General features: G+C 43.8%; 1 protein-coding gene and 1 long non-coding RNA gene across 2 annotated transcripts in view; one reads left to right on the top strand and one right to left on the bottom strand.

Annotated features, from left to right (window-relative positions):
- Positions 1-27,618, top strand: part of LOC141055968 (uncharacterized) — a 186,824-nt gene that overhangs the window by 137,227 nt on the left and 21,979 nt on the right. Inside the window, 1 exon segment of the mRNA XM_073552659.1 lies at positions 24,846-24,978. Coding sequence (XP_073408760.1) covers positions 24,846-24,978 — 133 coding nt within the window.
- On the bottom strand, positions 12,173-26,650 carry LOC141055880 (uncharacterized). Its single transcript, XR_012221546.1, has 2 exons — positions 26,589-26,650; positions 12,173-12,524 (listed from the first exon to the last, which is right to left on the bottom strand). It is a non-coding gene; the product is annotated as an uncharacterized lncRNA (long non-coding RNA).

The following is a 27,618-nucleotide window of genomic DNA, read 5'->3' as shown; positions in this document are numbered from 1 at the left end:
AGTTGAGATGATGCTGGGCTGAGTAGTATCATTCTTTTTAATTTGTTATTCCATCTCCACCTGGTCCATATGTAAAGCTTCCTCTTTAATTGTGAGCGTTTCAGTAGTGTGAGGCAGTGACCGGAGTCATATGTGAGGGTTGCTATGTGTCCCCCAGGATGCGCTCAGAAGCGTATTAGATACTCTGGAGTGCCTTGTGCTCACAGCAGCTTGCCTGTGAGTTACAAGGCAGAATAAAAGTAAGTTCGAACCTGGTCAAGTTATTTTGACCAAGGAGCTTGTTCAGGAAAACCCGGTATGGGCTTTTATTTTTGAAACGAACTGCAGGAAGGTAGTGGGGTCCGGTCCGTTTCCTCCAGCCCAGATCTTATAAGTGGCCTATGGCCACAGATAGGAGTAAAGGAAAGAAAAACCCTGCAGGAAGAGTTTGGGTGTGTCAGTTTTGGTCCTGCAAGCAGACAGAGCAGGTGGTCTGCAGAGCATTCCCTCTGTAAGGCAACACAGGGCCAAGCAGAGCCAAAAGGACTGGCACCCCGTGCATACACGGCAGTGGGGTTGCACACGGCAACTAGCCCTGAACTGTCTTTTTGTTTTCCCGGCTGCACTCCAGAGGATACAGCGTGCTCTGCACTGTGTGAGTTTTATTGGACATTAAACACGTTTTGTTTTTGAACTTGCTTGGGTCACTTCCTCGTCACTGCACAGCATGGACACCGCTGCTTTACAGTAGAGACAGAAGCAGGATGATTAGGGCTCATACTCATTTACTAGAAAAACAGACAAGGGCAATCCGATAAAAAATTGTATTGCACTCTGAATAATGTTATTCTACGAGTCCCTGCAAATCTAAGGGGTTTTTTTTTACTCAGCTGAGATCGGACTGAAAAAAAAATCGCAGCATTCTGTGATTTTCCTTGTATATCGGACGAGACTCGCCAACACAAATGAATGGGTACGAGAGAAAAAAATCGCACAGCACTTGGACCATGCAAGTGCTATCTAATTTTTACTCACCCATCTTGAAAATTCAATATTTTATCACAGCAAATACACAGTGGAGAAAATAAGTACACTGTAGATATTGTAAGTTTTCGACCTACATACGATGGAGAGGGCTGTAATTTTTATCGTAGATACACTTCAACTGTAAGAAAGATTTGGAGAAGATCTGTAATATTCTTTCAGGTTTCAGGGCTATCGCTGGGCAACATTGAGTTTCATCTCCCTCCAAAGATTTTCTATTAGGTTCAGGTCTGGAGATTTGGCTAGGCCACTCCAGGACCTTGAAATGCTTCTTACGAAGCCACTCCTTAGTTGCCCTGGCTGTGTGTTTTGGGCAATTGTCATGCTGGAAGACCCAGCTACCACCCATCTTCAATGCTCTTACTGAGGGAAGGAGGTTGTTGTCCAAAATCTCGCAATACATGACCTCATCAATCCTCTCTACAATAGGGTGCAGGCATCTTGTCCCCTTTGCAGAAAAGCACCCCCAAAAGTATGATGTTTCCCCCACCATGCTGCATGGTTAGGACAGTGTTCTTAGAGTTGTACTCATCCTTTTCCTTCCTCCAAACACGGCGAGTGGAAATGATACCATCTGACTATATGACCTTCTCCTATGCTTCCTCTGAATCATCAGGATGGTCACTGGTGAACTTCAAAGGGGCCTGGACATGTGCTGGTGTGAGCACTGGGACCTTGAGTGCCCTGCACGATTTTAATCCATGACGGTGTAGTATGTTACTAATGGTAATGTTTGAGACTGTGATCCCAGCTCTCTTCCAGTTATTTACTGTTAGCACCACGCTGGATCCCTGGTCTGACAGGCAGGGTCTCCGGCATGTCTCCTCACTCACCCATGCTACAGACAGTTCTTCCCTTCCCCATGCCCTGCATGCTTCCAGACAGTTCTCTAGCTATGTCCTTAGGGCGTGCTCATGTGCGCTCCCACCCTCTTAAATTGTCAGCGCGTGCATTTGCAATTTCCTCTCCAGGCAATGGCTATGGGGCATTATGTCTATATTGCTTCCTCCCCACTGGTGAGGTGTCTAAGCAACCTTCCTGTTTACAGCCTATGTTGTGTAAGGTTGCATACCAGTGCAAGTCCTGTTTGCTGCACTCTAGTGCAAATCCTTCTTGTTCCAGTCTGATGCAAATCCTGCCCGCTGCACTCTGATGTAATTCCTGCCTGCTGCACTGTAGTGTAATTCTAGTGTAACTCTAGTGTTGTGTCTGATGTACATTCCTGCCTGCTGCACTCTGATGCAAATCCTGCCTGCTGCACTCTGATGCAAATCCTGCCTGCTGCACTCTAGTGCAAATCCTGCCTGCTGCACTCTAGTGCAAATCCTGCCTGCTGCACTCTGATGCAAATCCTACCTGCTGCACTCTAGGGCAATTCCTGTGGGGTTTATTATATTGTTAAACCTTTTGCGTTTACAATTTACTAGTAGAAAATCCACGGCTTCGCTCACGAAAAATATGTTAAATTGTTGGTTATAGTAGCTAAAGTAAAATTTTCAGTGTCACCCTGAAATTGACATTTTCAGAGTGCTACGGTAAAAAAAATTTTCCCACTTTAAATTTTTATTATTTTGGCATTTTACTAATTTGTCGTAACATTGATGTGAACAACAACTTTTTTTTTATTTCATCATTTTTATTGACTTTACATATTCAGTACATATTATGTAGTATAAACTATTGCAACTATTTTTTGAACTATTTTATCAAAAATGAAAATTTATGCACCTAATACAAACATATAAAACATTTACACCTAATTAACAACATAGTGCGCCCCTTCTCCCCCCCTCCAGTGTAATCTATAAGTAGTTCACGGACAAAAGAGTAAAATTGGTTTACAGTTAAACAACTATCTATTGTAGTGCTTTCTGGTAAACAATGTTTCTGGTTTTCCCTTCAGGTGCATATATGAAAAGATTTTTGGGGTTACCCACTCTAGAGCAAGCAACGTACAACTGTCCATGTGAAAAACACGGGCTCTCCAAATTAATGCCAGCTACTTTAAGTGATTGACCTTGTGCTTTGCTTATAGTCATAGCACATGCAAGTCGGATTGGGACCTGCAGACGCTTAAAATTGAAGGGCATGTCGCTTGGTAGCAAAGGAATACGTGGAATGAGAACATTTGCTCCCTTAGTATCCCATAAGAATAGTGGCTTCAATAACATTGGGCATGAGACTCTTGTGCCGTTACACATTTTTGGTGGGTCAAGGTTCCGAAGCAAAATTATTGTGGCTCCTATTTTTAAAGTGAGCTTATTCTGTGGCATTCCAAGAGGCTCCAAAGAACTCAAGAACTCAAATGGATACATTACGGCTTGTTCACTCTCCATGACTGAATCAATGGACATGTATGTGGTCACTAGACCAGGCAGCCTTCCCTGAATTAGTAGATTTATGGAGCTGACACTATCATTTTTAGGCGCTAGGATTGCACGTTCACAAAGCCACTGATGGTTGTTAAAATTGTTACAAATATCAAGGAAAACTTGGTCAATAAGTTCCATTACCGAAGATGTCATTTCCCAAAAATCTTTCGGAAAAGAAATGAGACCAGTAGTGGAATCAGTAGGGAACCTGTCATTTCCAAGGCAAACCAAAAGAGGCTTATTTAATATGATAAATTCTTTACATTTTTCCAAATCATAGCTTTTTTCTTGCAGTATATCTCCCTTCCATAACACCAAAGTCTGGTGGAGCTGATGCTAGTAACCCTAATGCTATTAGCGTTTTACTATTGATACATTTGCACCTTTCTTCTAACATCAGGAGGACTTTGTTGAATATGTCGGCAGTCAAATTTAAGTCTAAGGCCGGATTAACTCTCCTTTGCACTCTAAGAATATCTTCTCTAGGATATTCTTTGTATTTGTCTAAAGCGCACAGGGATTGGAAGGTGCACAGGTTGTAGATATTATAGGGAACAGGTTTTGGAGTTGAGGTGGCAAGCAAGTGAGGGACGACTCCTGCAATGTCATGTCCCAGTGTGGATCATCGTCGATCAGACCACGCTTTTGGCATGGCTCCCTGTAAGTTTGACACAGCTCTCCATGAACTGTTTTCAAATCTGTGAAAGAAGTTGGCCCACAGACAGTGTGAAGCAGTAATCGGAGGTAGTAACGCTCTGCGTTGTTTGGATGCACTGTATACACACGTCCAAGAGCATCACTGGAACATCCGTCCCATCCTGGGCCCCTTGCACCTTGTTTCCTCTTGCAAAATACTTTTCTCGATTTATTCCATGTATAATATTTTGGAACATCTGAATATAATAAAGTCCTCGCAGATGGATCTGCTTGACATAGGAGAAAGAAAGCTGTCATTGTTGTATTGGGTGGTCGAGCAGCTCTTTGCTCTGCATTGTTGGGAGTGAAAAACTCGTCCATTTTCAAGATGGACGCTGAGATGAACTACAGTCGGATGTTTTTCATGGATGGGAAAATTTAGTAATCGCCACACGGCTTCATTACTACGTATATACCTTCCCATCTGATACAGCATAATCTCATCAGATGAACATTTTGGATTCTCTAGCTGGAAAACTGCCATATCACTCCCCTTGTTAACAGATTTGCAAATGTATTTAATTAACTTAACAGAGTTACAATATTCTACGTTAAAATGGAGAGTAAGGTACAACCCCTCGATTATCTATTTCAATATCTGTTTTGTTTAACCCTTTTTAATCTGATTGTTGCAGTGCATCCTCCCTGTTCAGGTTTCCATCTTCTGTAAAGAGGATAACCATCATTTCCTGTTTGTGTTTCTGCAATCAAGTTGCGAGGATACTTTTTGTACATTTTTCTTCCTTCATACATGGCGATCTTGGGTTAAGTGGTCAACATGGGCCATGGATCATATTTTTAGAAATAGTTTCAAAAAGTACTGGGTCCTGACTTTCACCAAAAATGTAACACTTTGTAATTATGTCCATAGGCTTGATCAGTTTTTGCTTAAAAACCCTTGCTGTTAAAATATGTCGATCAGAGGGGTCCTGATCATTCAGAAGCTCTACCCTTATCTCTGGCTAAGTTGGATTACATGTAACTGTAATAAACGAATCAGGACGACCATATAGCCGAACATATGTCATGTCGTCCTGAGCATACTCATGCATACGTCTGGGACTTCCAGTAAATGCAGCCGGTAAAATATACATACGCCCAATGTCAGCCATGTTGCCATCATTAGCAACAGCATCCCATGAATATATTCATCCACTCTAAGTTTTTGTTGGTTCCATCGTATGTACAAAAGACGCTCACTTTCCACCTTAGCATACATATCAACTATAAATTGATGAAAAAGTTGCCTACATTGTAAAATGTTGTTAGAAGACCCATGTCTGATCATTATTTGGTAGGCATAAAAGTCCATAGCTGATATTTTTTTATTGGTTGGCCTAGGAGTGTTGGGATCAGTCTGTGTTAGATTACAGTGATCACCATCTTGGCCATTCCACAATATTATAGGATATTGTAGAGCATCATGTGATCTATGTGTTTCTGCAATACTTTGAAGATTTTCACTTCGTCGCTGAATAATGATATCTCGGCTTAGAAAGTCCCGTCCAACCATTACAATAGCTGCTTCATTAACACCGGGAGAATTAAATCTCCTTTCATGCTCGCCAACCAGTGTCTTGTATGCTCTTATTACAACTTGATATTCATCACTTGGCATTCTATCTAAGGCTGTTTTGAAAAGGTTTACTAATTGATTGTGCTGATGGAAAAATCTTTGTAAATTCAATACAATTTCTTTTTTTGTCTCAAGTATAGCTTCACAACGTCTATCAGCTTACATTTGTTCGTCTCCCAAAAAATACATTTGTAAAAACTTTGGATCTTCATTTGCTACTGGAAGCTTTGAATCGATTTTGTGATTTTTTTTTTGGCCCTGGACTTTAAAAGTTGTCATAAATCCTGCTTCCTGGAGTCTAACTGTCATACCAAAGGATGTCATCTGGAAAGATGAATTGTATCTTCTAATATTTTGCAGAAAATGCTTGGACTCGGGAGTTGTTCCTGACATGTATGAAAGAAGTGGTTCAGGAGGTAGATCTAAAGGTGGCAAACTGACTTTACCATTTGAGCAGCACATACCAGTCAATTCCAAGTTAAACTTCTTTGCTTGACAATGTTTGCATATTATGTCAATTTTGACTTTCTGATGTGACCTATAGTCTTGAATTGGCTTGTAGTGAAACTTCCAAACTCAAATAAGCCTGCCTACATCTTTACACACATTGCATATGTCATATGCGGTCATTTTCACAATGTTCATCCTTTTGTTCAGATGTTTCCATGTTCCTTGCTACAGCCTGCCTTATCCAATTCTTGTGAAGACGACATTCCTGTTGCTCTGCTGTCTCAAGCTGTGCGTCACGTTGTTCACTTGCCTCAGCTCTTTGACACAATTTTGCCTTCTTCGCATTTGAATGAACTTGCCCAATAGATGGTCGCTTTTTGGGCGGCTTTTTAAAAAACAGTCCTTAGTATTATGACCCTTTAGTATTCACCTGACACTTACATGAGATGTAATAGGATGAATAGTAAATATAGAGCAGCCCTCATACAGTATTACTATGACCTGAAGGAGCTCAAATCTCAGTAATGAAAACCGCCTCACAGGCAGACTTATCTAGTTGCCCATAGCAACCAATCAGAACTTAGCTTTCTCTTTACCTCAGCAGCTTCAGTGATGAAAGCTCCCTGTATAGTAAGCAATAATGACAATCTTACTATGAGGCAGTTTTTGCTTGACCAATATTGCTGCTCAGTAATGTTCATCTGTGTGCGTAGGATGCATCCATCTGAATGTTTGCATGCATGTGTGGTCCTTGCATGCATGTGTGGTGTGCATGTGGTATTTATGGGGTGGTGTTGTGGTATTTGTGGGGTGGTGTTTGTGCTGTGTGTCTAGAGTGGTCTGGTGTTTGTGTGGTGTGTTGTGGCATTTGTGTGGTGTTGTGCTTGTGGGTTGGTGTATGTGTGCTGTCTGTGTGATGTTTGTATGGTGTTTGTGAAATGTTTTTGTGTGTGTGTGGTGGTGCGGCCCCTTTAGCAGCGACTCTTTGGCACCGTCGCTATAATCCGTCCCCGTCAGTCACAACTGTTGTTTTCTCCTCAGCACTTTTACCTTCACATTTCTCCATTATGTGTATAGTGCCTAACTTCGGGTGCCCCAATCTCACGACGGGGGGACGCTAGTGAGATTTAACGTGCGCAGTATTCTGCTCCTGTGGGTGGAGAGGGGGCGTGCTAAATTTCACCCAAATCGGGCAAGAACTGTGGATTTGTAAAGAGCGGGCTACTACAGATTTCACATTTCCCCATTATATATAGGGCCTAATTTTGGGGGCCCCAAACTCATGACGGGGGGACGCTAGCGAGATGTAACGTGTGCAGTATTCTGCTCCTTTGGGTGGAGAGGGAGCATGTCAAATTTCACCCAAATTGGGCGAGAACTGTGGATTTGTATAGAGCGGGCCTCTTTATATGACTAAGATCAGAGTCTCATTATACTGAGTAGAGAAGCTCCAGGGACAAAGACCCCGTTTGGTCCTAACATGCTGGGGGCCCGGATTGTCTCATTTGTGGCCCAGCGTTTCTTGTAGAATAAATCCTTTTCTCATACAGTCCTGTAGTAATGACTTTGTTCTCACGTTTTGTAGGAGGGTTCATCTGTCTCCATCTTATGTTATCAGTATATGTGCGAGAGACGAGAGGCCAACGACCGCAGTTTTAGGCTGAGTGCAGACGTAGTTTTGAGCCCTGCGGATTTTTCCGCGCAGAATTGAAGAAATCCGCAGGTCAAATGACCTGCATTTTTCCTGCGGATTTCTTCCATTTTTCATGTGGTTTTCTTGCGGTTTTTGTGCGGTTTTCCCCTGCGGAATTCCCCCTGTGGATTTGGAGAATGGAGCAGGTGGAAAACCGCACATAAGAAGTGACATGCTGCATATTTTGAAACACAAGAAAACCGTGCGGAAAAATCCGCAGCGTCTGCACAGCGGTTTTTTTTTTCAATTGACTAACATGCTACTGTACATCACAATGCGGATATGCAACGTTTCTCCATGGTAAAATCCGCTGCAGATCCGCTGGATATCTGCATTGTGTGCACATGGCCTTACCGTGTGTATCCGAGGTCAGTTCTACAGTGTGAGCGACAAGGGGTCTGAGACCGAAGCTGGGGCTATACGGGTGTATACAGTGTACACAGAGGAGTCTGTGCACACAGGGGACCATACACACAGGTCACCGCTCCGTACACCTTGTACACACACACAGGTTCGCTCCGTACACCTCGCACACAGACGGCTCCGCTCCGTACACCTTGCACACATGGCTCCGCTCCGTACATCTTGTAAACACACGACTCTGCTCCGTACACCTCGTACATACGCGGCTCCGTACATCTCATACACACATGGCCCCGCTCCATACATCTCGTACACATGTGGCTCCGCTCCGTACACCTTGTACACACAGGTCTCCGCTCCATACACCTGTACACACGCAGCTCTGCTCCATACACCTTGTACACATGCGGCCCTGCTCTGTACACCTCGTACACATGCGGCTCAGCTCTGTACAGCTAGCACACACACGCGGCTCTGCTCCATACAGCTAGCACACATGCGGCTCCGCTCCTTACACCTCGTACATACGCGGCTTCGCTCCGTACACACACGGCTCTGCTCTGTACACATCGCACACACACGGCTCCACTCCGTACACCTCGTACATACGCGGCTCTGCTCCGTACACACAGGTCTCCGCTCCGTACAACCTGTACACACAGGTCTCCGCTCCGTACACCTCGTACACACGCGGCTCTGCTCCATACACCTTGTAGACATGCGGCTCTGCTCTGTACACCTCGTACACATGCGGCTCTGCTCCGTACAGCTAGCACACACGCGGCTCTGCTCCGTACAGCTAGCACACATGCGGCTCCGCTCCATACACCTCGTACATACGCGGCTTCGCTCCGTACACACACGGCTCTGCTCCGTACACATCGTACACACAGGTCTCCGCTCCGTACAACCTGTATACACAGGTTGGCTCCGTACACCTCGCACACACACGTCTCCGCTCCGTACACCTCGCACACACGGCTCCGTTTCGTACATCTCGTACACACATGCTCTGCTCCATACACCTTGTACATACGTGGCTCCGTACACCTCGTACACACGCGGCTCTGCTCCGTACACCTCGTACACACGCGGCTCTGCTCCGTACAACTCGTACACACGTGGCTCTGCTCCGTACACCTCGTACACACGCGGCTCTGCTCTGTACACCTTGTACACATGCGGCTCTGCTCCGTACACCTCGTACACATGCGGCTCTGCTCCGTACAGATAGCACACACACGACTCTGCTCCATACACCTCGTACATACGCGGCTTCGCTCCGTACACCTCGTACACACACGTCTCCGCTCTGTACACCTCGCACACACATGGCTCCATTTTGTACACCTCGTACACACACGGCTCCGCTCCGTCACCTCGTACACACTGTCAGCGCCGGGATTTTTTCTCTAATCACCAACCTCGGGTAAAGCTCATTTAGAGCTTCTCTTACCTAGGATCCTAGGAATGGAGACGTAAAAAGAGAGACACAGGAGGCTTGTCTTTCAAGTTAATCTCTCCCTTTATTAAGATGGGTACTTCTTTTATAGGATCACAAAAGAGGAAATAGACAAATATAGACAATTTCCGTAATATTATGTAACAATTTCGAAATGGTGGATGGTTGGCAAAAACAATAGTTATATAACAGATATGACAAAATGATATATTATGTGTCTAATTGGGGATGACGGGAATATGGCACTTCCTTGATATCAATTTAACAATTCATGGAACTGCATCCGGTAATACTAATAGGCCAAAATACTTAGCCTTGACATTTTAGACATTATTCTGAGAAAAGAGAGAATTTTTGTAACTGACCACTTGGCAGAATTTTCTAACCACGTAGACAGATGATAACAATTAAAATTGTGTCATGGGTTACAAGTTGTTTTTCAGTTATTTTTCTGGTCTATAGAAACTAAGATTAACCATTTCTTTGACAACTCCCCTCTTTTTATCATTCTGTCTACCTACCTCTATCTATCCTTGCCTTTATCCGAGGCTTGCAAGATAACCCTACTTCACAAAATACACGGATTGTCCTATGTATATCATGGGATACCAGTCCTGCAGTGTATCCATTCAGATTATACCTGGGAATCAGACCTTCTTTCCCTACCTCTGTTCTACTTATTGCCCTATCTCAGAGGAGTACAGATTTTATTGAGGGAAGTTATGTCTATTTGTGAGTAACGTGTTAATTACTGTAATGCATTATAACATATATTTTGATATATTGATATGTATATATATATTTTATATCTTTATTCATTAGTAATTGTTAATCATTTAATCATTTAAAGTCCATAATTCATGTAATCTTCATCGTTGTAGTTCTTCCTGAAGTTCTTCTCTTTATCTTTGTTCAAACCAGTGGTTTTCCACAATGCATACAATCAGCCAGGTCCACTGACGTTTGCTTGTTGCAGAATATACATCTACGCTGAACAGTGGTTATAAAGGTTGTCATTACTTGTGTCTGATTGATTTCTGAATTGGCCTCAATTTTGGCACTACCTTTTCCTGGAAAACATTTACAATTAGAACCAAGAATTTTCCTTATGAGCAGAACAAATAGTCTTATCATTACAGCAATAACCAATATCACAAAAACTGCTTGAATTAAAAAATGAATTATTCCTGATATCCATCCGCCTATCCCCTTAAACAGATTTAAAGGATTTAACCATGCGAGCCATTCAGGAAAGGGCAAATCTTCTAAGGCATTAACCTTTCGTATTCCTTCCTTGATCAGCCTGGCTTGTTCTATATCATGAGTAACTCTCATCAATCCAGATGGATCGATATAGTGACAGCATGCGGGTCCTACTACCTGACAGAATCCCCCTTGAGATGCCGTAAGATAGTCAAGCACCATAGAATGTTGATTAGTTATAACAATGAGCTGTCTCATATAAGCAGATTCTACATTAATGGCGTCAAATAGATACTCTGTCACATTATCAAAAATATCACCCAATTCTTCTATCATCTGAGCATTTCTTAAAGTTCCAAACATAACTCCCAAAGGACCAGTAAGAACCATCCCTGTCTTAAGGTACCATGGGGTATGCATTAGATGCTTAGGTGGCTGGGGTGAGGGTGCACTGCGTTTTGCTATCATGTGACCAGGAACATTTTTATAAGGAAAGTCATTCTCATTCCATACCCAGGTGGCTGGCTCTAATTTAGCCAGTGTACATGCACCTTCGGCTCCTTTAGGAATCCATCTATATGCATTACTTCCACAGACTACATAAACTCCTTGTGGTAATTCAAACTGAAATTCATTAAGGAAAGCTATCGCTATTGAAACCAACCGGGTAGTGTCAGTATAAAGGCACCAGGAATCATTTAAATCTGTAGTAACTGCCCTATAATATCGTAATGGTTGGCATTCCGGTTCTGTATTGAGGCTTATAGACATTTCAGCTGCTCCATCTCCATACTGACCTTCTCTGGTTTCTTCACCTACATGAACCGCCTCTCTTGCCGTGCACTGTGTTGTATTGCCATAAAGGAATGAATGATTCCTTGTCCAATTAGTATCATGTAGGAATCGTTCCAAACACACCTGGTCACTGCAAATTTGTTTATCTCCCAGAGAAAAGGGAGTTTTTACTGCAAAGCTAAGTTTTAGCTCCTGATCGGGCACTTTCCCTATATAATTTTTATCAGTAGCCTTGTTTCCCCAGTTTCCATCATATTCCTTAAATTCGAATAGATTGATCGGTCGTTTATCTACAGGTTCCTGTCTCCTAGTGAGATTTATTTGAAACCATGGCTGCTTTGTCCAATCTGTAATAGGCAAGGCAGCAGAGGTCTGACTCTGTTGTTCAGCCAGATTAAGGGCCCGCATTTCCCAACACCCTCCCCTGAACAGCTCCTCCTCTGTTAGTGGAGTTACGAAATATGGCATAGTTTTTGCAGCAATGGGGGCATGAGAACAAATCCAACAATTGGATAAATTTCGGACCTGAGCAATATAGCTATGGTACTGGACAAATTTATTAGCCCACTGTTTTGATACATCACTATCCCATGGTTCAAAAACATCATTATCTTTTTTACATTGCATAGACGACATCACAGTGAGGAGCAAGAATGGATAGTACTTCCCAAATTCCATCCTTCTTAGTTTCTGTGGAACTTCTTGCAGTGAGAAGCGTGAATCCAGGTGGTTTTTCCCTCCAGCTTAACAGATGTAGGCGTGGTCAGCTGGACCTGGTAGGGTCCTTCAAAGCGAGGATCCAGACTTTTCCTTAGATGCTTTCGCGTCACCACCCAATCTCCAGGCTTAAGATCATGTGAGCCTGATAAGGAGGACGGATCTGGAAGGGAACTGAAAACACGCGCATGAATTTGCTGTAACACCTGTTGTAACGCGCCTACATAGGCCGTCATATTTGAATGAGAGGCCTGCATCTGCTGGGGAAAGTACAATCCTGTCTTGGGAGGGCTCCCAAACAACACTTCATATGGACTTAAACTTGTCTTTCGGTTGGGAGTTACCCTAACAGTGTACAATGCAATGGGAAGACACTCAGTCCATGGTTTACCTGTCTCTGCCATTGCCTTTTGAATTTTCAATTTCAGTGTTCCATTTAACCTTTCCACCCTGCCACTACTCTGAGGGTGATAGGGAGTATGAAAAGATTGTTCCATCCCTAAGGCTCGAGTGATTCCTTGGCACACCTGTGAAGTAAAGTGACTACCTCGGTCACTTTCGATTACCTCTGGTACTCCAAATCTGCAAACAACTTCTGATATTAACTTTTTAACCACAGTACGTGCATTTGCATGAGCACAGGGCCATGCTTCTGGCCAATTTGAGAAAAGATCCACACATACCAGCACATATTCATAGTTGCCTACCCTTGGAAGCTGAATGAAATCAATCTGCAGTCGCTGAAAAGGGTATAATGGCCTCGGGGTGCACTTTAGTGGCACCTTTACTGTTTTTCCCACATTGTGGCATGCGCAGATTACACATCCCTGTACGAATTTTGCAGCAGCATAATGGAACCCTGGTGCGACCCAACTTGCTTTTACCTGACTTACCATTCCATCCTTGGATTGATGGGTTATTCCATGGGAGAGGGAGCACACCATAGGGTACAATGCCCTGGGCAAACAATACCTATCATCCGCTCTCCACAATCCATCTTCTTCCTTCGCACCTGAGTGCCTTTGCCATCCCTCCTTTTCTGGTGCAGAGGCCTGATCTTGCAGGTTCTGAAGTAATTGAATATCCACCTCCCCCGACACCTGTACAGTGTATGTTCCTGCGGGAAGAGGGAATAAAGCAGCAGCCTTGGCTGCAATATCAGCTCGGTTATTACCTTCGGCTTCCTTAGTGCGCTCCTTAGTGTGAGCTTGCACTTTTACTATAGCAACTTTCTTAGGCAGCTCCAATGCTCTAAGGAGCTGGGCCACCAATTCTGCATTTTTAATGGGTTTACCAGAGGAACCAACAAACTTTCTGCTCTTCCATATGGAACCATAATCATGGCATATGCCAAATGCATAGCGGCTATCTGTGAAGATATTTGCTGTCAAATGTTCAGCGATTACACACGCCTCAGCGAGTGCTTTCAATTCAGCTTCCTGTGCAGACATTTCGTCTGGCAGTGCTTCACTCTTCACCACCTCATGCTGATCTACAATTGCATATCCTGTATGAGGTACACCATTTTGATAATACCGTGATCCGTCTACATACAACTCTAAGTCTGCATTAGAAATTGGTGTCTCTTGCACATTGGCAAGTGGTTGTGTTTCCGCCTCCATAAGCTCAAAGCAGTCATGCTGAGCTTCAATTAATTCTGAATCATCAGTGTCTGGCAGCAAAGTAGCGGGGTTCAAAACTGTACACCTTTTTATAGTCACATTTGGGGGTGTAAGCAGAGCCACTTCATACTTTGTTAACCTATTCATGGACAAATGTTTTGTCCTTGCCTGGAGCAGTAGCTCCTGCACAGAGTGTGGTACCAGAATTTCCAAGGGATTGTCTAGCACCAAGTCTGCAACTTTTTCCTTCAGTATTGCACAAGCTGCGACTGCTCTGATGCATGTTGGTGCTCCTTGTGCTACTGTGTCAAGTTTGGCTGAATAATATCCTAGGGGGCGATACTTCCCTCCATGTTGTTGTGTAAGCACTCCTTTAGCATGTCCCCATGATTCATGACAGTACAAACGGAAAGGCAGGCCATAGTTTGGGATTCCTAGGGCCGGTGCAGAGATGATGGCTTCCTTCAGGTTTTGGAACCCCTCTTTGGCTTCCGGGGTCAGCTGATATGGCTGCCCTTTATTGCATGCGGATAGCACGTCAAAGAGAGGCTGCATCATTTGCGATGCAGCAGGAACCCATTCTCTACAGTAACCAATCAATCCCAAAAATGTTCTCAGTGTAGTATTTGAGGTAGGCTCAATGGCTTGGCTTATGGCCTTTTTCCTCTGTAATGTTATATGTTTTAATTGAAATGAAATGCAATGTCCCAAGAAAATGACCCTTTCCTTCGCTATCTGTAATTTGTCTTTTGACACCTTGCATCCTTCATGATACAAGAATATCAGTAATGAAGCAGTTTCCTTTAGACACACTTGCCTATCTGGGGTACAAAGAAGTAAATCATCCACGTACTGTATCAATTGCACATCTTCCCTTTCAGGGTGCCAGGAAAGAAGGATTCCGGCCATTGCCTCGGAAAATACAGAAGGGGAAGTAGCTTGAGGCAATCGTGTCCAACAGTACTGCTTGCCAGCATGTGTAAAAGCAAACAGCATTTGGCTTTCTTCGTCAATTGGCACCGAGAAAAAGGCATTGCTTAGATCAATAACAGTAAAACATTTTGCATTACTTGGAATCTGATTCAACAAGGTATGAGGATTTGGCACAATAGGTATGTCCACTATCATTAGTTTGTTAATTTCCCTTAAATCATGTACCATCCGGTACACCGCAGGTTGCCCTGCCACAGTCTGCTTCTTCTTTATCGGAAAAAGAGGTGTATTAAAAATGGATTTTTTCTCCTTTAGTATACCTGCCTTCAGATAGGTGGATACCTGTGCAGAAATAGCCTCAGTTTGTTCTTTACTCAGCGGGTATTGTCGGATACGTACTGGTACAGCTCCTGGTTTCAACTTAATAGAAACAGGTGTTATTTTCAACAAACCCACATCTGTTTTATCTTTTACCCATAGTGCAGCTGGTATCTGCTCAAGCATCTGCAGTATCTCCTCATCCTGCTCAACCTGTTGTTTTTCCTGTTCTTCTAACCACATCATGGACATCACCATGGATAGTGCTTCTTCCGATAAAGGGCCTGAAACAGTAATTCCCTTTTTTCCAAATTTAATGATTGCATTGACAGCATTTAAAATATCAGCTCCTATCAAATTCAGGGGGCATTTTTCTGATACTAACAATTGGGCACATAAGGCTGGTTTCACATTTGCGTTTTTTTGCGCTGTAAAAAAACGCATACGTGCGCATGCGTTTTTTCCCCTATATTTAACATGGGTGCGCATACCTGCGCGCTGGTAAGCGCATGTATGCGATTTTCATGCGCTGCGTTTTTTTGGGGTGTGCGTTGGTATTTTCCAGACGCAGCATGTTGCATTTTTTGGCCCTGGAAAAAAGCGCATGCGCACGTATGCGCACGTTTTGCGCTAAAAATGGCCATTATAGCCTATGGATGCGCATACGTGCGCACTGGCATGCGCATGTAAGCGTTTTTTTAGCGCTGCGTTTTTTTGGTGGTGTCCACTTGTTGTCCTAGTTATAATCTTCTAAAGTAAAAAAAAAAAGTCTATATAAAGGAGGTGCCTGCCAAAACTCTGCCACTACTACACTGACAGATTGAAGAGCAGACAGTCAACCAAGAACCCATTATATCAGCGAAGAATGTGAGTATATTACATTATATGCCTGTCCTTTTAAATTATGTATGTACTAATGATTTTTATTATTTTTACATGCAGTATGTCTTCAGAATCCGAGTATTCCCCATCGCGGCAGGAATTGGCGCAAGCAGACCGTGAGGTGATTATTTTAGTGCATCTGGTAAGTATATCTGCTGCTTCTCCAAATCTCTTACGTTTTTTTCAACTTTTTTAAGACATCGTCATCATCATCTTCTGCGGACGGGACTAGTGAGGGCGAAGAGCAGGAGCAGCGAAGCCAAGTCCCGGTGGTGATACGGAATGTAAGTATCAAATGATTTGTAATGTTCTTTATTTTTTATCTTCTATTTTTACTCTTTTTTATGTTTATTTTTTTGTAACTTTTTATTCAATTTAAATTGGATTATTCTAATGAATGTGTTTTGTCTAGGTTCCACAACGGGATGAAGACGTCTACCTGGATAATGAGCAGCTCATCAGCCTGGTCCAGGAGCGTTCGCCGTTGTGGGACAGCCGTGACCGGCTGCACAAGGACATTGTGGTGACCCGGCGGCTATGGAATGAGGTGGCCGCAGCATTGATGGATGGCTGGGACAGCGCCACAGCAGCCTCCAAAAAGGCGTTTAGTGAGTATTTCCCTGCTCTGTATTGTGCCGCACTGACTGTTGTCCTTGACGGCACTGTTGGGTTTCGTGCTAGGCGTATTCTAGCAGGAAACCCAACAGTGTCATCGGGGTCTACAGTGACTGCTTTGAGTATTGTATTGCTACATTGTGCCGCAGTGACTGTTGTCCTTGACGGCACTGTTGGGTTTCGTGCTAGGCGTATTCTAGCAGGAAACCCAACAGTGTCATCGGGGTCTACAGTGACTGCTTTGAGTATTGTATTGCTACATTGTGCCGCAGTGACTGTTGTCCTTGACGGCACTGTTGGGTTTCGTGCTAGGCGTATTCTAGCAGGAAACCCAACAGTGTCATCGGGGTCTACAGTGACTGCTTTGAGTATTGTATTGCTACATTGTGCCGCAGTGACTTTTGTCCTTGACGGCACTGTTGGGTTTCGTGCTAAGTGTATTCTAGCAGGAAACCCAACAGTGTCATCGGGGTCTACAGTGACTGCTTTGAGTATTGTATTGCTACATTGTGCCGCAGTGACTGTTGTCCTTGACGGCACTGTTGGGTTTCGTGCTAGGTGTATTCTAGCAGGAAACCCAACAGTGTCATCGGGGTCTACAGTGACTGCTTTGAGTATTGTATTGCTACATTGTGCCGCAGTGACTGTTGTCCTTGACGGCACTGTTGGGTTACGTGCTAGGTGTATTCTAGCAGGAAACCCAACAGTGTCATCGGGGTCTACAGTGACTGCTTTGAGTATTGTATTGCTACATTGTGCCGCAGTGACTGTTGTCCTTGACGGCACTGTTGGGTTTCGTGCTAGGTGTATTCTAGCAGGAAACCCAACAGTGTCATCGGGGTCTACAGTGACTGCTTTGAGTATTGTATTGCTACAATGTGCCGCAGTGACTGTTGTCCTTGACGGCACTGTTTTTTTTTATCAACAGTGGACAAAGTCCGAACACGTTGGCGTTCGATCAAGGACCGCTTCAACAGTGATGTTCGTGCTGAGGGCCAGGTTCGCAGTGGATCTGCGTCAAGGACCAGAACTAGATACCGTCACTATAATGCGTTGCAGTTCCTAAGACCGGTCCTTGCCACGAGATCGTAAGTATTATAAATTTAGGGTTTTTATTTTTATTAATCTGTGTTTTTCTAATCCACAGCTGATGCTTCTTGTAAAGGCATGGTAGTAATGATTTTCCTTTCTTCCACAGCACCTGGAGCAGCACCCTGCAACCTGGCCCTGGAGCGGTCCTTCCTCGGACGTCCTCTGACCCGTCCCAGCCATCCGACAGCCAGGAAGCACCTTGCAGGTCAACCACACACACAGCTGGTGACCAGGAAGCTGGGCCATCAGGTGTTCCCCTGTCCCAGGTCTCTGCCACTGGTTATGCGGGCACTACCCGCCAGCGGCAGAGGGCCTTGGACAGGAATGTCTTGCCCGAGTTTATGCATTTGAGTGAGACATTTAATTCCAGCCTCAAGTCACTGTCCGACAGAGTTGAAAGCGGTTTTGCACTCATGGAACGTGGTTTTAACCACTTTGAACACCGCTTCAATTCTGTAGAACAGCGCCTTGACCGTCTGGAGGCCGACCTCAACAGACCAGCACACCATTTTTTTAGTAAGATTGAAAAGGGCATGGCGGAACACCTTAGTCCTGATCAACAGCTGAATGTGCTGCAGGCCTGCAACAATGCTTTCTTGCAGGCTATGCAGCATAATCGGTACGTCAGCAGTCAGTGGTGTCCTTTCCACCTGTGCCACCATTGACTCGCTTCACCTCACTACCGACTTGTGCTGCATACCACTGCACGGACACCTCTATTCAAAGCCAGGACACCCACCGTTACACCACCACAAGTCTGAGTGCAGCTGGTCACTTCACCGACACCACCATGGCAAGCGCTGCTCCTGTCTGGAGCACCACCGCCACTCCCATGCATGCGTGGAGCTCAGCCACCACTAGGCAAACATGGAACAGCCCTGCCGCTACAACAACATGTAGTAGCCCTGCCACCACCACTCTGCAAACCTGGACCATCACTGCCGCCACCAGTCCTCCTGCAAGGACGAGCACTGACAACGAAGAGCAGCAGCAGCAGCCACCTCAGCAGCAGCAGCCACCTCAGCAGCAGCCACCTCAGCAGCAGCAGCAGCCACCTCAGCAGCAGCAGCAACCACCTCAGCAGCAGCAACCACCTCAGCAGCAGCAGCCACCACCTCAGCAGCAGCAACCACCTCAGCAGCAGCAGCCACCTCAGCAGCAGCCGCCACCTCAGCAGCAGCCGCCACCTCAGCAGCAGCAGCCGCCACCTCAGCAGCAGCAGCAGCCATACCAGCAGACGGGGGACCTACATTCAATATTTGCCCCTAGTTCAAGGCGAAATCTATCAAGGCGGGCATTGGGCCAAAGTCGGTCCAGGCACACAAGCCTACGGCGACATGCCATTACAACTAATGTATCTGAACAGATTTCCTCTCCTCCAAGTGTTCCTAGTTTAATTCCCTTAACTGGACTACCTTCCCCCACAAGTTTTGTTGCCCCTTCCCCTCAAACACCGTCTTCAACTGCAAGTGTTGCATATTCCCTGCACACCCCCAAATTGAAACCGTCTGCCCCCAAACGACGGAAAAAATAATTTTTTGGTTTATTTTTGTGATAAAAAATAAATTTACATTTGTGGTTCACCATTACTAAGTTTCATTAATGTTGTTTGCGCCGCTCACACACACTGATGGGTAAATACATGTTAAAAACCAACCCAAGGCCTAGTATAGTCATATGTGAAATAACACGGACTAGTATAGTCATACCAAGGCCTAGTGTAATAACTCGAGTTTTACCAACTTGGATCTGGTTTCATGAAAAACAAACTGTTGAAACTTGTCTTAAAAATAAGTTTCTTTCTAGTTTCAACAGTTTGTTTTTTGTGAAACAAGATGCTAGTTGTTAAAAATCGAGTTATTACAGTATGCCTTGGTATGACTATACTAGGCCGTGGTATTTCACATATTACTATACTACTAGCCCCAAGGCCTAATATACTCATATTTGAAATACCACGGCCTAGTATAGTCATTACAAGGCCTAGTGTAATAACTCAAGTTTTACCAACTTGGATCTGGTTTCATGAAAAACAAACTGTTGAAACTTGTCTTAAAAATAAGTTTCTTTCTAGTTTCACAAGTTTGTTTTTTGTGAAACAAGATGCTAGTTGTTAAAAATCGAGTTATTACAGTATGCCTTGGTATGACTATACTAGGCCGTGGTATTTCACATATTACTATACTACTAGCCCCAAGGCCTACTATACTCATATTTGAAATACCACGGCCTAGTATAGTCATTACAAGGCCTAGTGTAATAACTCTAGTTTCACCAACTAGAATCTGGTTTCATGAAAAAAAAACTGTTGAAACTTGTCAAGTTTCACCAGTTTGTTTTTCGTGAAACAAGATCCTAGTTGGTAAAATTCGAGTAGGCCTTGGTATGACTATACTAGGCCGTGGTATTTCACATATTACTATACTACAAGCCCCAAGGCCTACTATACTCATATTTGAAATACCACGGCCTAGTGTAGTCATTAAAAGGCCTAGTGTAATAACTCTATTTTTACCAACTAGAATCTGGTTTCATGAAAAACAAACTGTTGAAACTTGTCAAGTTTCACCCGTTTGTTTTTCGTGAAACAAGATCCTAGTTGGCAAAAATCGAGTAGGCCTTGTTATGACTATACTAGGCCGTGGTATTTCACATATGACTATACTAGTAGGCCCAAGGCCTACTATACTCATATTTGAAATACCACGGCCTAGTATAGTCATTCCAAGGCCTAGTGTAATAACTTGTAAGTTGGAATGGAGCAGATTACATTCATCCACTCAATGCTGACTTGTATTCCCCATGGACTTTCATTGGGGTTGGGTTTTGAGGGTTGTGTTTTGAGAAAATCACATACTTTGTTTTCAACTAGTTTCACAATTTTCTCTTGAAAAAAAATGGTTTCCTGATTCATGGCCTGCAGCTTTGCTCGTTCCAATATATTTCACGCAGACTAGCAATGCTGCATTTTAACTCATATGTGTATTTACCTGCCCAGGTGTGTGAACATCAAAAAATTCAGTTATACATGGGAAGTTTTTTATTTAATTGGAGTTTAAAAAATATAGTGCACTCAGTAATGGTATCAAATAAGGTTTTTTATTACCATAAACAAACAAAAACATTACACCATTTCATCTTGCCAGTGCACCCGTCCTACATCAGAAATAAAGTAGGCCGCAAATTGGTCCCTCATTTGGCCAACTTCAACGGATGACCTGAGAGTGTGCTGAGTGAATTCAGGCAATGGGTTAGGAGCATCATCGTCCAGTTCAAAGGTCGGGTGCTCTTTAGCCATCACAAAGTTATGTAGAACCACACAGGCCTTCACCACCTCATCGACTGTTTCAAGTTTAAGATTAATGGCCGTGCCCAGAATTCGCCATCTGGAAACAAGAATCCCAAAAGCACACTCGACAGTTCTTCTGGCCCTGGTCAGCCTGTAATTAAATATTTTTTTGGTGTGGTCCAAGTCCCGGCTGGAGTAGGGTTTCAGTAAGTTTCCGCACATTTGAAAAGCCTCATCGCCAACCATTACAAAGGGCAGTGGCGGAGCTTCGGTGTGAGGAAGAGGCCGTGGCATAGGGAAATTAAATTGGTTGCCATACAACCTCCGGCCCATGTCTGAGTTTTTAAAAGCCTGTGAGTCATTACCACGGCCAAATGCTCCAATGTCCACTGCTACAAACATACATCCGGCATCCGCAATCGCAATGAGTACTATTGAAAAGTACTTTTTGTAATTATAGTACTCAGATCCCGTTCTTTGGGGTTTGATGATCCGTATGTGTTTACCATCAACAGCTCCCAAACAGTTGGGAAAATTGCATACTGTCCAGAATTTGTCAGCAATTTCCATCCACTTTTCAGTGGTGGGCAGGGGCATAAATTCTGGGCAAAGAACATTCCAGAGAGCCCGGCAGGTGTCAGCAACAATTCCAGACAAGGTAGAGATTCCAATACGGTACTGGAAGTGTAGTGAAGATAGGGTTTCTCCAGTCGCCAGGAATCTGTGAACAGACAAAGAAGTAAAATTAATATTTATGTATATTATTTTAAAAAACTATAAAATAAAATATTAGTACATTCACGAAAAATAATTACCCAAGGTTTTGAATACTAAATTTAAAAAAAAAACATCAGACCGCACCCCTTGGTTTTTAAAACATACCGTAATGTCACCAGTAGCCGTTCCTCAGGAGGAATCGCACGACGGAGCTGTGTGTCCTGTCTCCGGATGGATTGTTGGACACGAGCAAGCAAATCCATGAAACTTTCGTGGGACATCCTGATATAATCTGTAAATTTCTCCGGGTTTGCCTGTAGCTCGCTGTAGAGGGTGTGGTATGCCCCACGGCTCTCCCGGAGTTCAACAATCGGATGTATCCACATACGCCGCCGTCTTCGCTGCCTCTCTCTCTTCCTTTGTTCATGGCAAGCAACTGCATACGCCTGAGCCATCGCGATGTCCAAATCCAAGTTGAAGTGAAAACTCTTCCAGCGCAGATCCATGGTCACGAGAAGAATCAAGCAAATGTGAAGAATACTGTAGACAGGGTCTATATATTAACATACCACACCCACAATGAAGTCCCATTGGTCTTGTGTGTTGTTGAATGGTTGTTTTTTCATTTTTGTGGGGTTTTTCCAAAATCTGTAAAAAAACGCAAACGCACAAAAAACGCATACAAACGCGCAAAAACGCTGCGTTTTTTTCCTGCATGCGCATAAAAATGCTTGAAAAAAACGCAGCGTTTGTATGCATTTGTATGCGTTTTTTTAATGCGTTTTTTTGCGGGAAAAACGCGCTGCAAAAAAAAGCAAGTGTGAAACTAGCCTAAGTCAGTAGTTTGAGCTATTCGTACATTCATAGGTTCTGTCTCATACAAAGGATGAACCACTCCCTCTGCTCCTATTCCCTTCACCGTTTTCCCTGTCATGAATCGTTGTGGCATATCTTGTTTTCTTATAATAGTACGGCTCGCCCCCGTATCAATTAAAAATTTCAATTGCTTCCCATTGGGAAGTTGTAATTGGGTTGTGGCCCTTGGACCATCCCTAGGGGGAACCACTATTACAGAATCACATTGGGGGCTGCCAAGTTCCTAATCTGACAAATTTCCTGCCTCATCAGTTGCTACCAGTGAAACACGAGTCTGCTCTGGGTTAGTTGTTCTATTCCTGAAACAATTCCTTTTGAGGTGCCCTCTCTGGCCACATTCATAGCAAAGCCCTTTCCGTCTGCACTCCTCTGGGTCTATTACCCCATCTCTCCTTTTTCTGTCTCCTCCCGCACCTCTGTTATGTATGCCTGATGCTTGGACCGCAGTTCTGACAGCATTATTAAAGGCATCAGGAGGTATATTTACCATGACAGGCACCGGCTTCTGCTGTTTTTTTACTTTGCGATTATTAATTTGGGCTTCTATCCCCCGGAATACAGGAAGAGAATTCTCCAAGGTAGCAAATACACATTCAGGTCTTACTTTCATCACTTCAGCTCTCAAGTCCTCTCTTAATCCAGTCATAAACATGCTTTTCAGAAACCTAGCTTCCCTAGGATTTTTCAGGTCATAGTCATGGTCTGTGAACGCTGCTGCACACCTTGCATGGAATTTGTCAATAGGTTCATCTGGTTCTTGAAATACTTCAGGCAACCCTGAGGTCAACTCTTCTGTTAGCTGCTTGGCTACTACATGTAACCTTGCTATAAACTGTCGCCCTGATTCTCTAGTTTTCTTATCCTCTGGAACTTCACGTATCGTATTAACATCTGCCGGGACTGCCCTCACTTTGTCAAGCAAAGGCACTCCAGCTGATATTCGACACAGTGGTTCCAGATCATTCCAGGCTGCGTCATAATTATCAGCTACCCCTTCTACTGCTCTATAGAATCCTAAGGGATTCTTGTAGGGATCAGGGAAGCTGGTTGCCATGGCTAACTGTTCAGATCTGCTCCATGGCTTATACCACGTAGTGGTATCTACTTTTGCCTCATCCTCTTCGTCATCTGTTGGTCTGCTTGTAGTCTGAGTTATCACAGGGAAACTGCTGACTGTGGCTTTTCTCCCAGCCCTACTGCAAAAATCACATTCTATCTTTCCTTTCTCCTGTGGCTTATTACACCTATTACAAATCCAAGTAAGGGATCTCATAGCTCTATTTGAATAACCCTGAGTATCCTCACTTTGCTGGTGTTTGTCCTCACATCTCCACTCATTATTTTCCCTAATCAACTTTAGCTTCGCCACCTGTGAACTACCTTGAGAGGGACTGGGTGTCATTTGCAATCTAAAATCATCCCCACTTCCCCCTGAAACCTCCCGTCCTCCCTGTCCAGAACTTTTTATTGGGGTGGAAAAACTATCTAGGGATTCCCTTGGAAGTGCAGGGTATTGATTTGTAACCGAATATGTAGGAGGAGAAGATTCAAAAGTAAAGGGGCTCTTTTGCCTCTGCATTGGAGATGCAGGAGGAATCATTCTCTCCCCCACATACTGAATAAATGGGGTCCCTGGTGTCTGATAAATCACTGGTATCTGACCAGAACGGAGTCCTGACATGTGCAAATCTGGTGGAGACAAAAATGATGGTGAAGAAAAATAAGGCACAGTACTAGCCGTCGCTGCTTCAGTGGACATAGATTCTATGTCCTTTCCACTAATGATTCTTTCCCTTATAGGGCTACAACTACTTGTAACTTTTGAATCACTGACTGAGACTTCCTCTCTCTCACTCAAAGGGGCAGAGGGAGCCGTGGACACAGGCTGTCGTTGTAAAGGAGGGGCTGTTGCTTGTCCCTGCGCTGTTGGATTTCTCCCTCTTCTATTCTGGGCAAACTCACTCTCGTCATCATCATTATCAGTATTAAAATATGGAACATGCTGCTCAGCCGTTCTCATCCAGGCGGCCACTTGTTCCTCATAACCATGCTTCTCGATCCACTTATCATGCTCCCTGCTAAATCGCTTCCATCTCTCAATGTCTAAACACCCATTCTCCGGCATCCCTGCTTGCTTTAAAATTTTTGTAGCATTTTTAACCGCTTTTTGCCCATGTTCCAAGCGCACCAGGTCCCTCATTTTATATCTTGGATCTGTGTTTCGTCCTGGCCTGGTAAACTTAGTACCCATAGCAAAAAGCTTTCTGAATCAGAAGCTGTCAAGGTCAGCCACTCCTATCTTCAGCTCTGTCTGTCTTTTTCAGAAACTGTCAAGGTCGGCTACTCCTATCTTCAGTTCTGACTGTCTATATCGGAAACTGTCACGGTCAGCTACTCCTATCTTCAGTTCCGATATCTAGCAGGATCACACTGGTCGATTATGATATCCAGCAGTCTCTGCTTCTAAAGTAACAAGCTGAACTTGTACTTTCTGTTCTGCCCTGATTCTACTACACACCTTGTAGAACAGGTAACTATAAATTGCTACAAATAATATTATTCCAAAAGCAAGCCCTACATATTCCTTATACATCAGAATCAGATCCTGAGTTTTCACTAGACTCTGAGCACGTCAAATCTATTCCTGAGTCTATTTCAGAGAGATCAAAATAAAATACTCGGTACAATTTATTTGCTCTTCTATACTGATGAGGAACAACTGGCGTTAAATGTACTCTTTCCAAAAACCAATCAGACCTTAATCTTCTCACCCTTTTTTGACAAATCGTAACTGAACACAAACAACTTCCACACGGCATGTACAAGTAACACGTACACTTCACAAACTAGTATTCATCGCAAAGTGTCTCAAAGCCACCGGACAGTAACTGGCTCCTGTACTTCCAAATCTTCGCAATACCTCTGCTATCTCACAATTGACCGGGGTATCTCGAGGCACTCTAAAATGAATATTTATAGTTAAAATATACACTCTCACAGATCCAAGCCAGGTTATGGCAGCCCACCAGCCAACTCCTCCCGTGATTTTTCCCTCAGTCTTCCAGTAACGTGGGGTCGCATCTGTCTGCAAACTCTTTATAACTATACTTTGAACACACTGATCACAGGACATTTATCAACCAATTCTTATCCTTTTACTACTTAGCTTATTCTTTCTACTACTTCGCTTATTCTTTCTACTACTTAGCAACTAGCCGAGCAACAAAAACACATAATAACATAATCCACCAACCAAAGAAAAACCAGAATAGCAATCAAAGTGAGAAGGGTGGAACATGTGTAACACAACATTACTTTCTATTTTCAGTTCTGCCTTCTACATATAGCACACATTCAACTCACACTCCTTTCAAGATTTAAGATCATTCATAAGAAAATTTTTAGCAGCACTTTTGATCTATTGCCCGGTCTTGTACTGGCAATGCAATATCAAGCACACAAAATTAGAATGTTAGGATGGTTAGTATTTTTAGACAGATAAACAAATACAAATATACAACCACAAACAATACAAACTACATTAAAGCCAAGAAACAAAAGAAACAAAACAAGCAAAAAAATTAAAAAAACTTAAAATAAAAAAAATAAAACAAACCTTAATTTTTGTTACCCGAGGGGATTCCCATTCAAAGATCCAGACAGACTGACCTACCTACCCTGTCTTAGGGAGACAAGAAAGGATGCGAGCCAAAATGGCTCACGTACCTGGGTCTCCTTTCTGTTCTCCCCCCGACAGAGCAAGGCAATCCTTTTCAGTCCAAATTGATAGTTAAAGGGGAATTCAATCCTACTGTGGGCCTCCAAGTTTGTCAGCGCCGGGATTTTTTCTCTAATCACCAACCTCGGGTAAAGCTCATTTAGAGCTTCTCTTACCTAGGATCCTAGGAATGGAGACGTAAAAAGAGAGACACAGGAGGCTTGTCTTTCAAGTTAATCTCTCCCTTTATTAAGATGGGTACTTCTTTTATAGGATCACAAAAGAGGAAATAGACAAATATAGACAATTTCCGTAATATTATGTAACAATTTTGAAATGGTGGATGGTTGGCAAAAACAATAGTTATATAACAGATATGACAAAATGATATATTATGTGTCTAATTGGGGATGACGGGAATATGGCACTTCCTTGATATCAATTTAACAATTCATGGAACTGCATCCGGTAATACTAATAGGCCAAAATACTTAGCCTTGACATTTTAGACATTATTCTGAGAAAAGAGAGAATTTTTGGAACTGACCACTTGGCAGAATTTTCTAACCACGTAGACAGATGATAACAATTAAAATAGTGTCATGGGTTACAAGTTGTTTTTCAGTTATTTTTCTGGTCTATAGAAACTAAGATTAACCATTTCTTTGACAACACTCGGCTCTGCTCCATACACCTCATACACACGCGGCTCTGCTCTGTACACCTCGCACACACGGCTCCGCTCCGTACACCTCGTACACACACGGCTCTGCTCCGTACACCTCGTACACACGCGGCTCTGCTCCGTACACCTCGTACACACGCGGCTCTGCTCCGTACACCTCGTACACACACGGCTCCGCTCCGTACACCTCGCACACACACGGCTCCGCTCCGTACACCTCGTACACACACGGCTCCGCTCCGTACACCTCGTACACACGGCTCTGCTCCGTACACCTCGTACACACTCGGCTCCGCTCCGTACACCTCGTACACACACAGCTCCGCTCCGTACACCTCGTACACACACGGCTCCGCTCCGTACACCTCGCACACACACGGCTCCGCTCCGTACACCTCGTACACACACGGCTCCGCTCCGTACACCTCGTACACACGGCTCTGCTCCGTACACCTCGTACACACTCGGCTCCGCTCCGTACACCTCGTACACACACGGCTCCGCTCCGTACACCTCGTACA

This window comes from Dendrobates tinctorius, unplaced genomic scaffold (genome assembly GCF_039654945.1).
Source record: "Dendrobates tinctorius isolate UK_male_01 unplaced genomic scaffold, ASM3965494v1 ptg000192l, whole genome shotgun sequence".
Lineage (NCBI taxonomy): Eukaryota > Metazoa > Chordata > Amphibia > Anura > Dendrobatidae > Dendrobates > Dendrobates tinctorius.
Note: the sequence above shows the minus strand (reverse complement) of the source record. Positions and strands in the feature narration are given on the sequence as shown.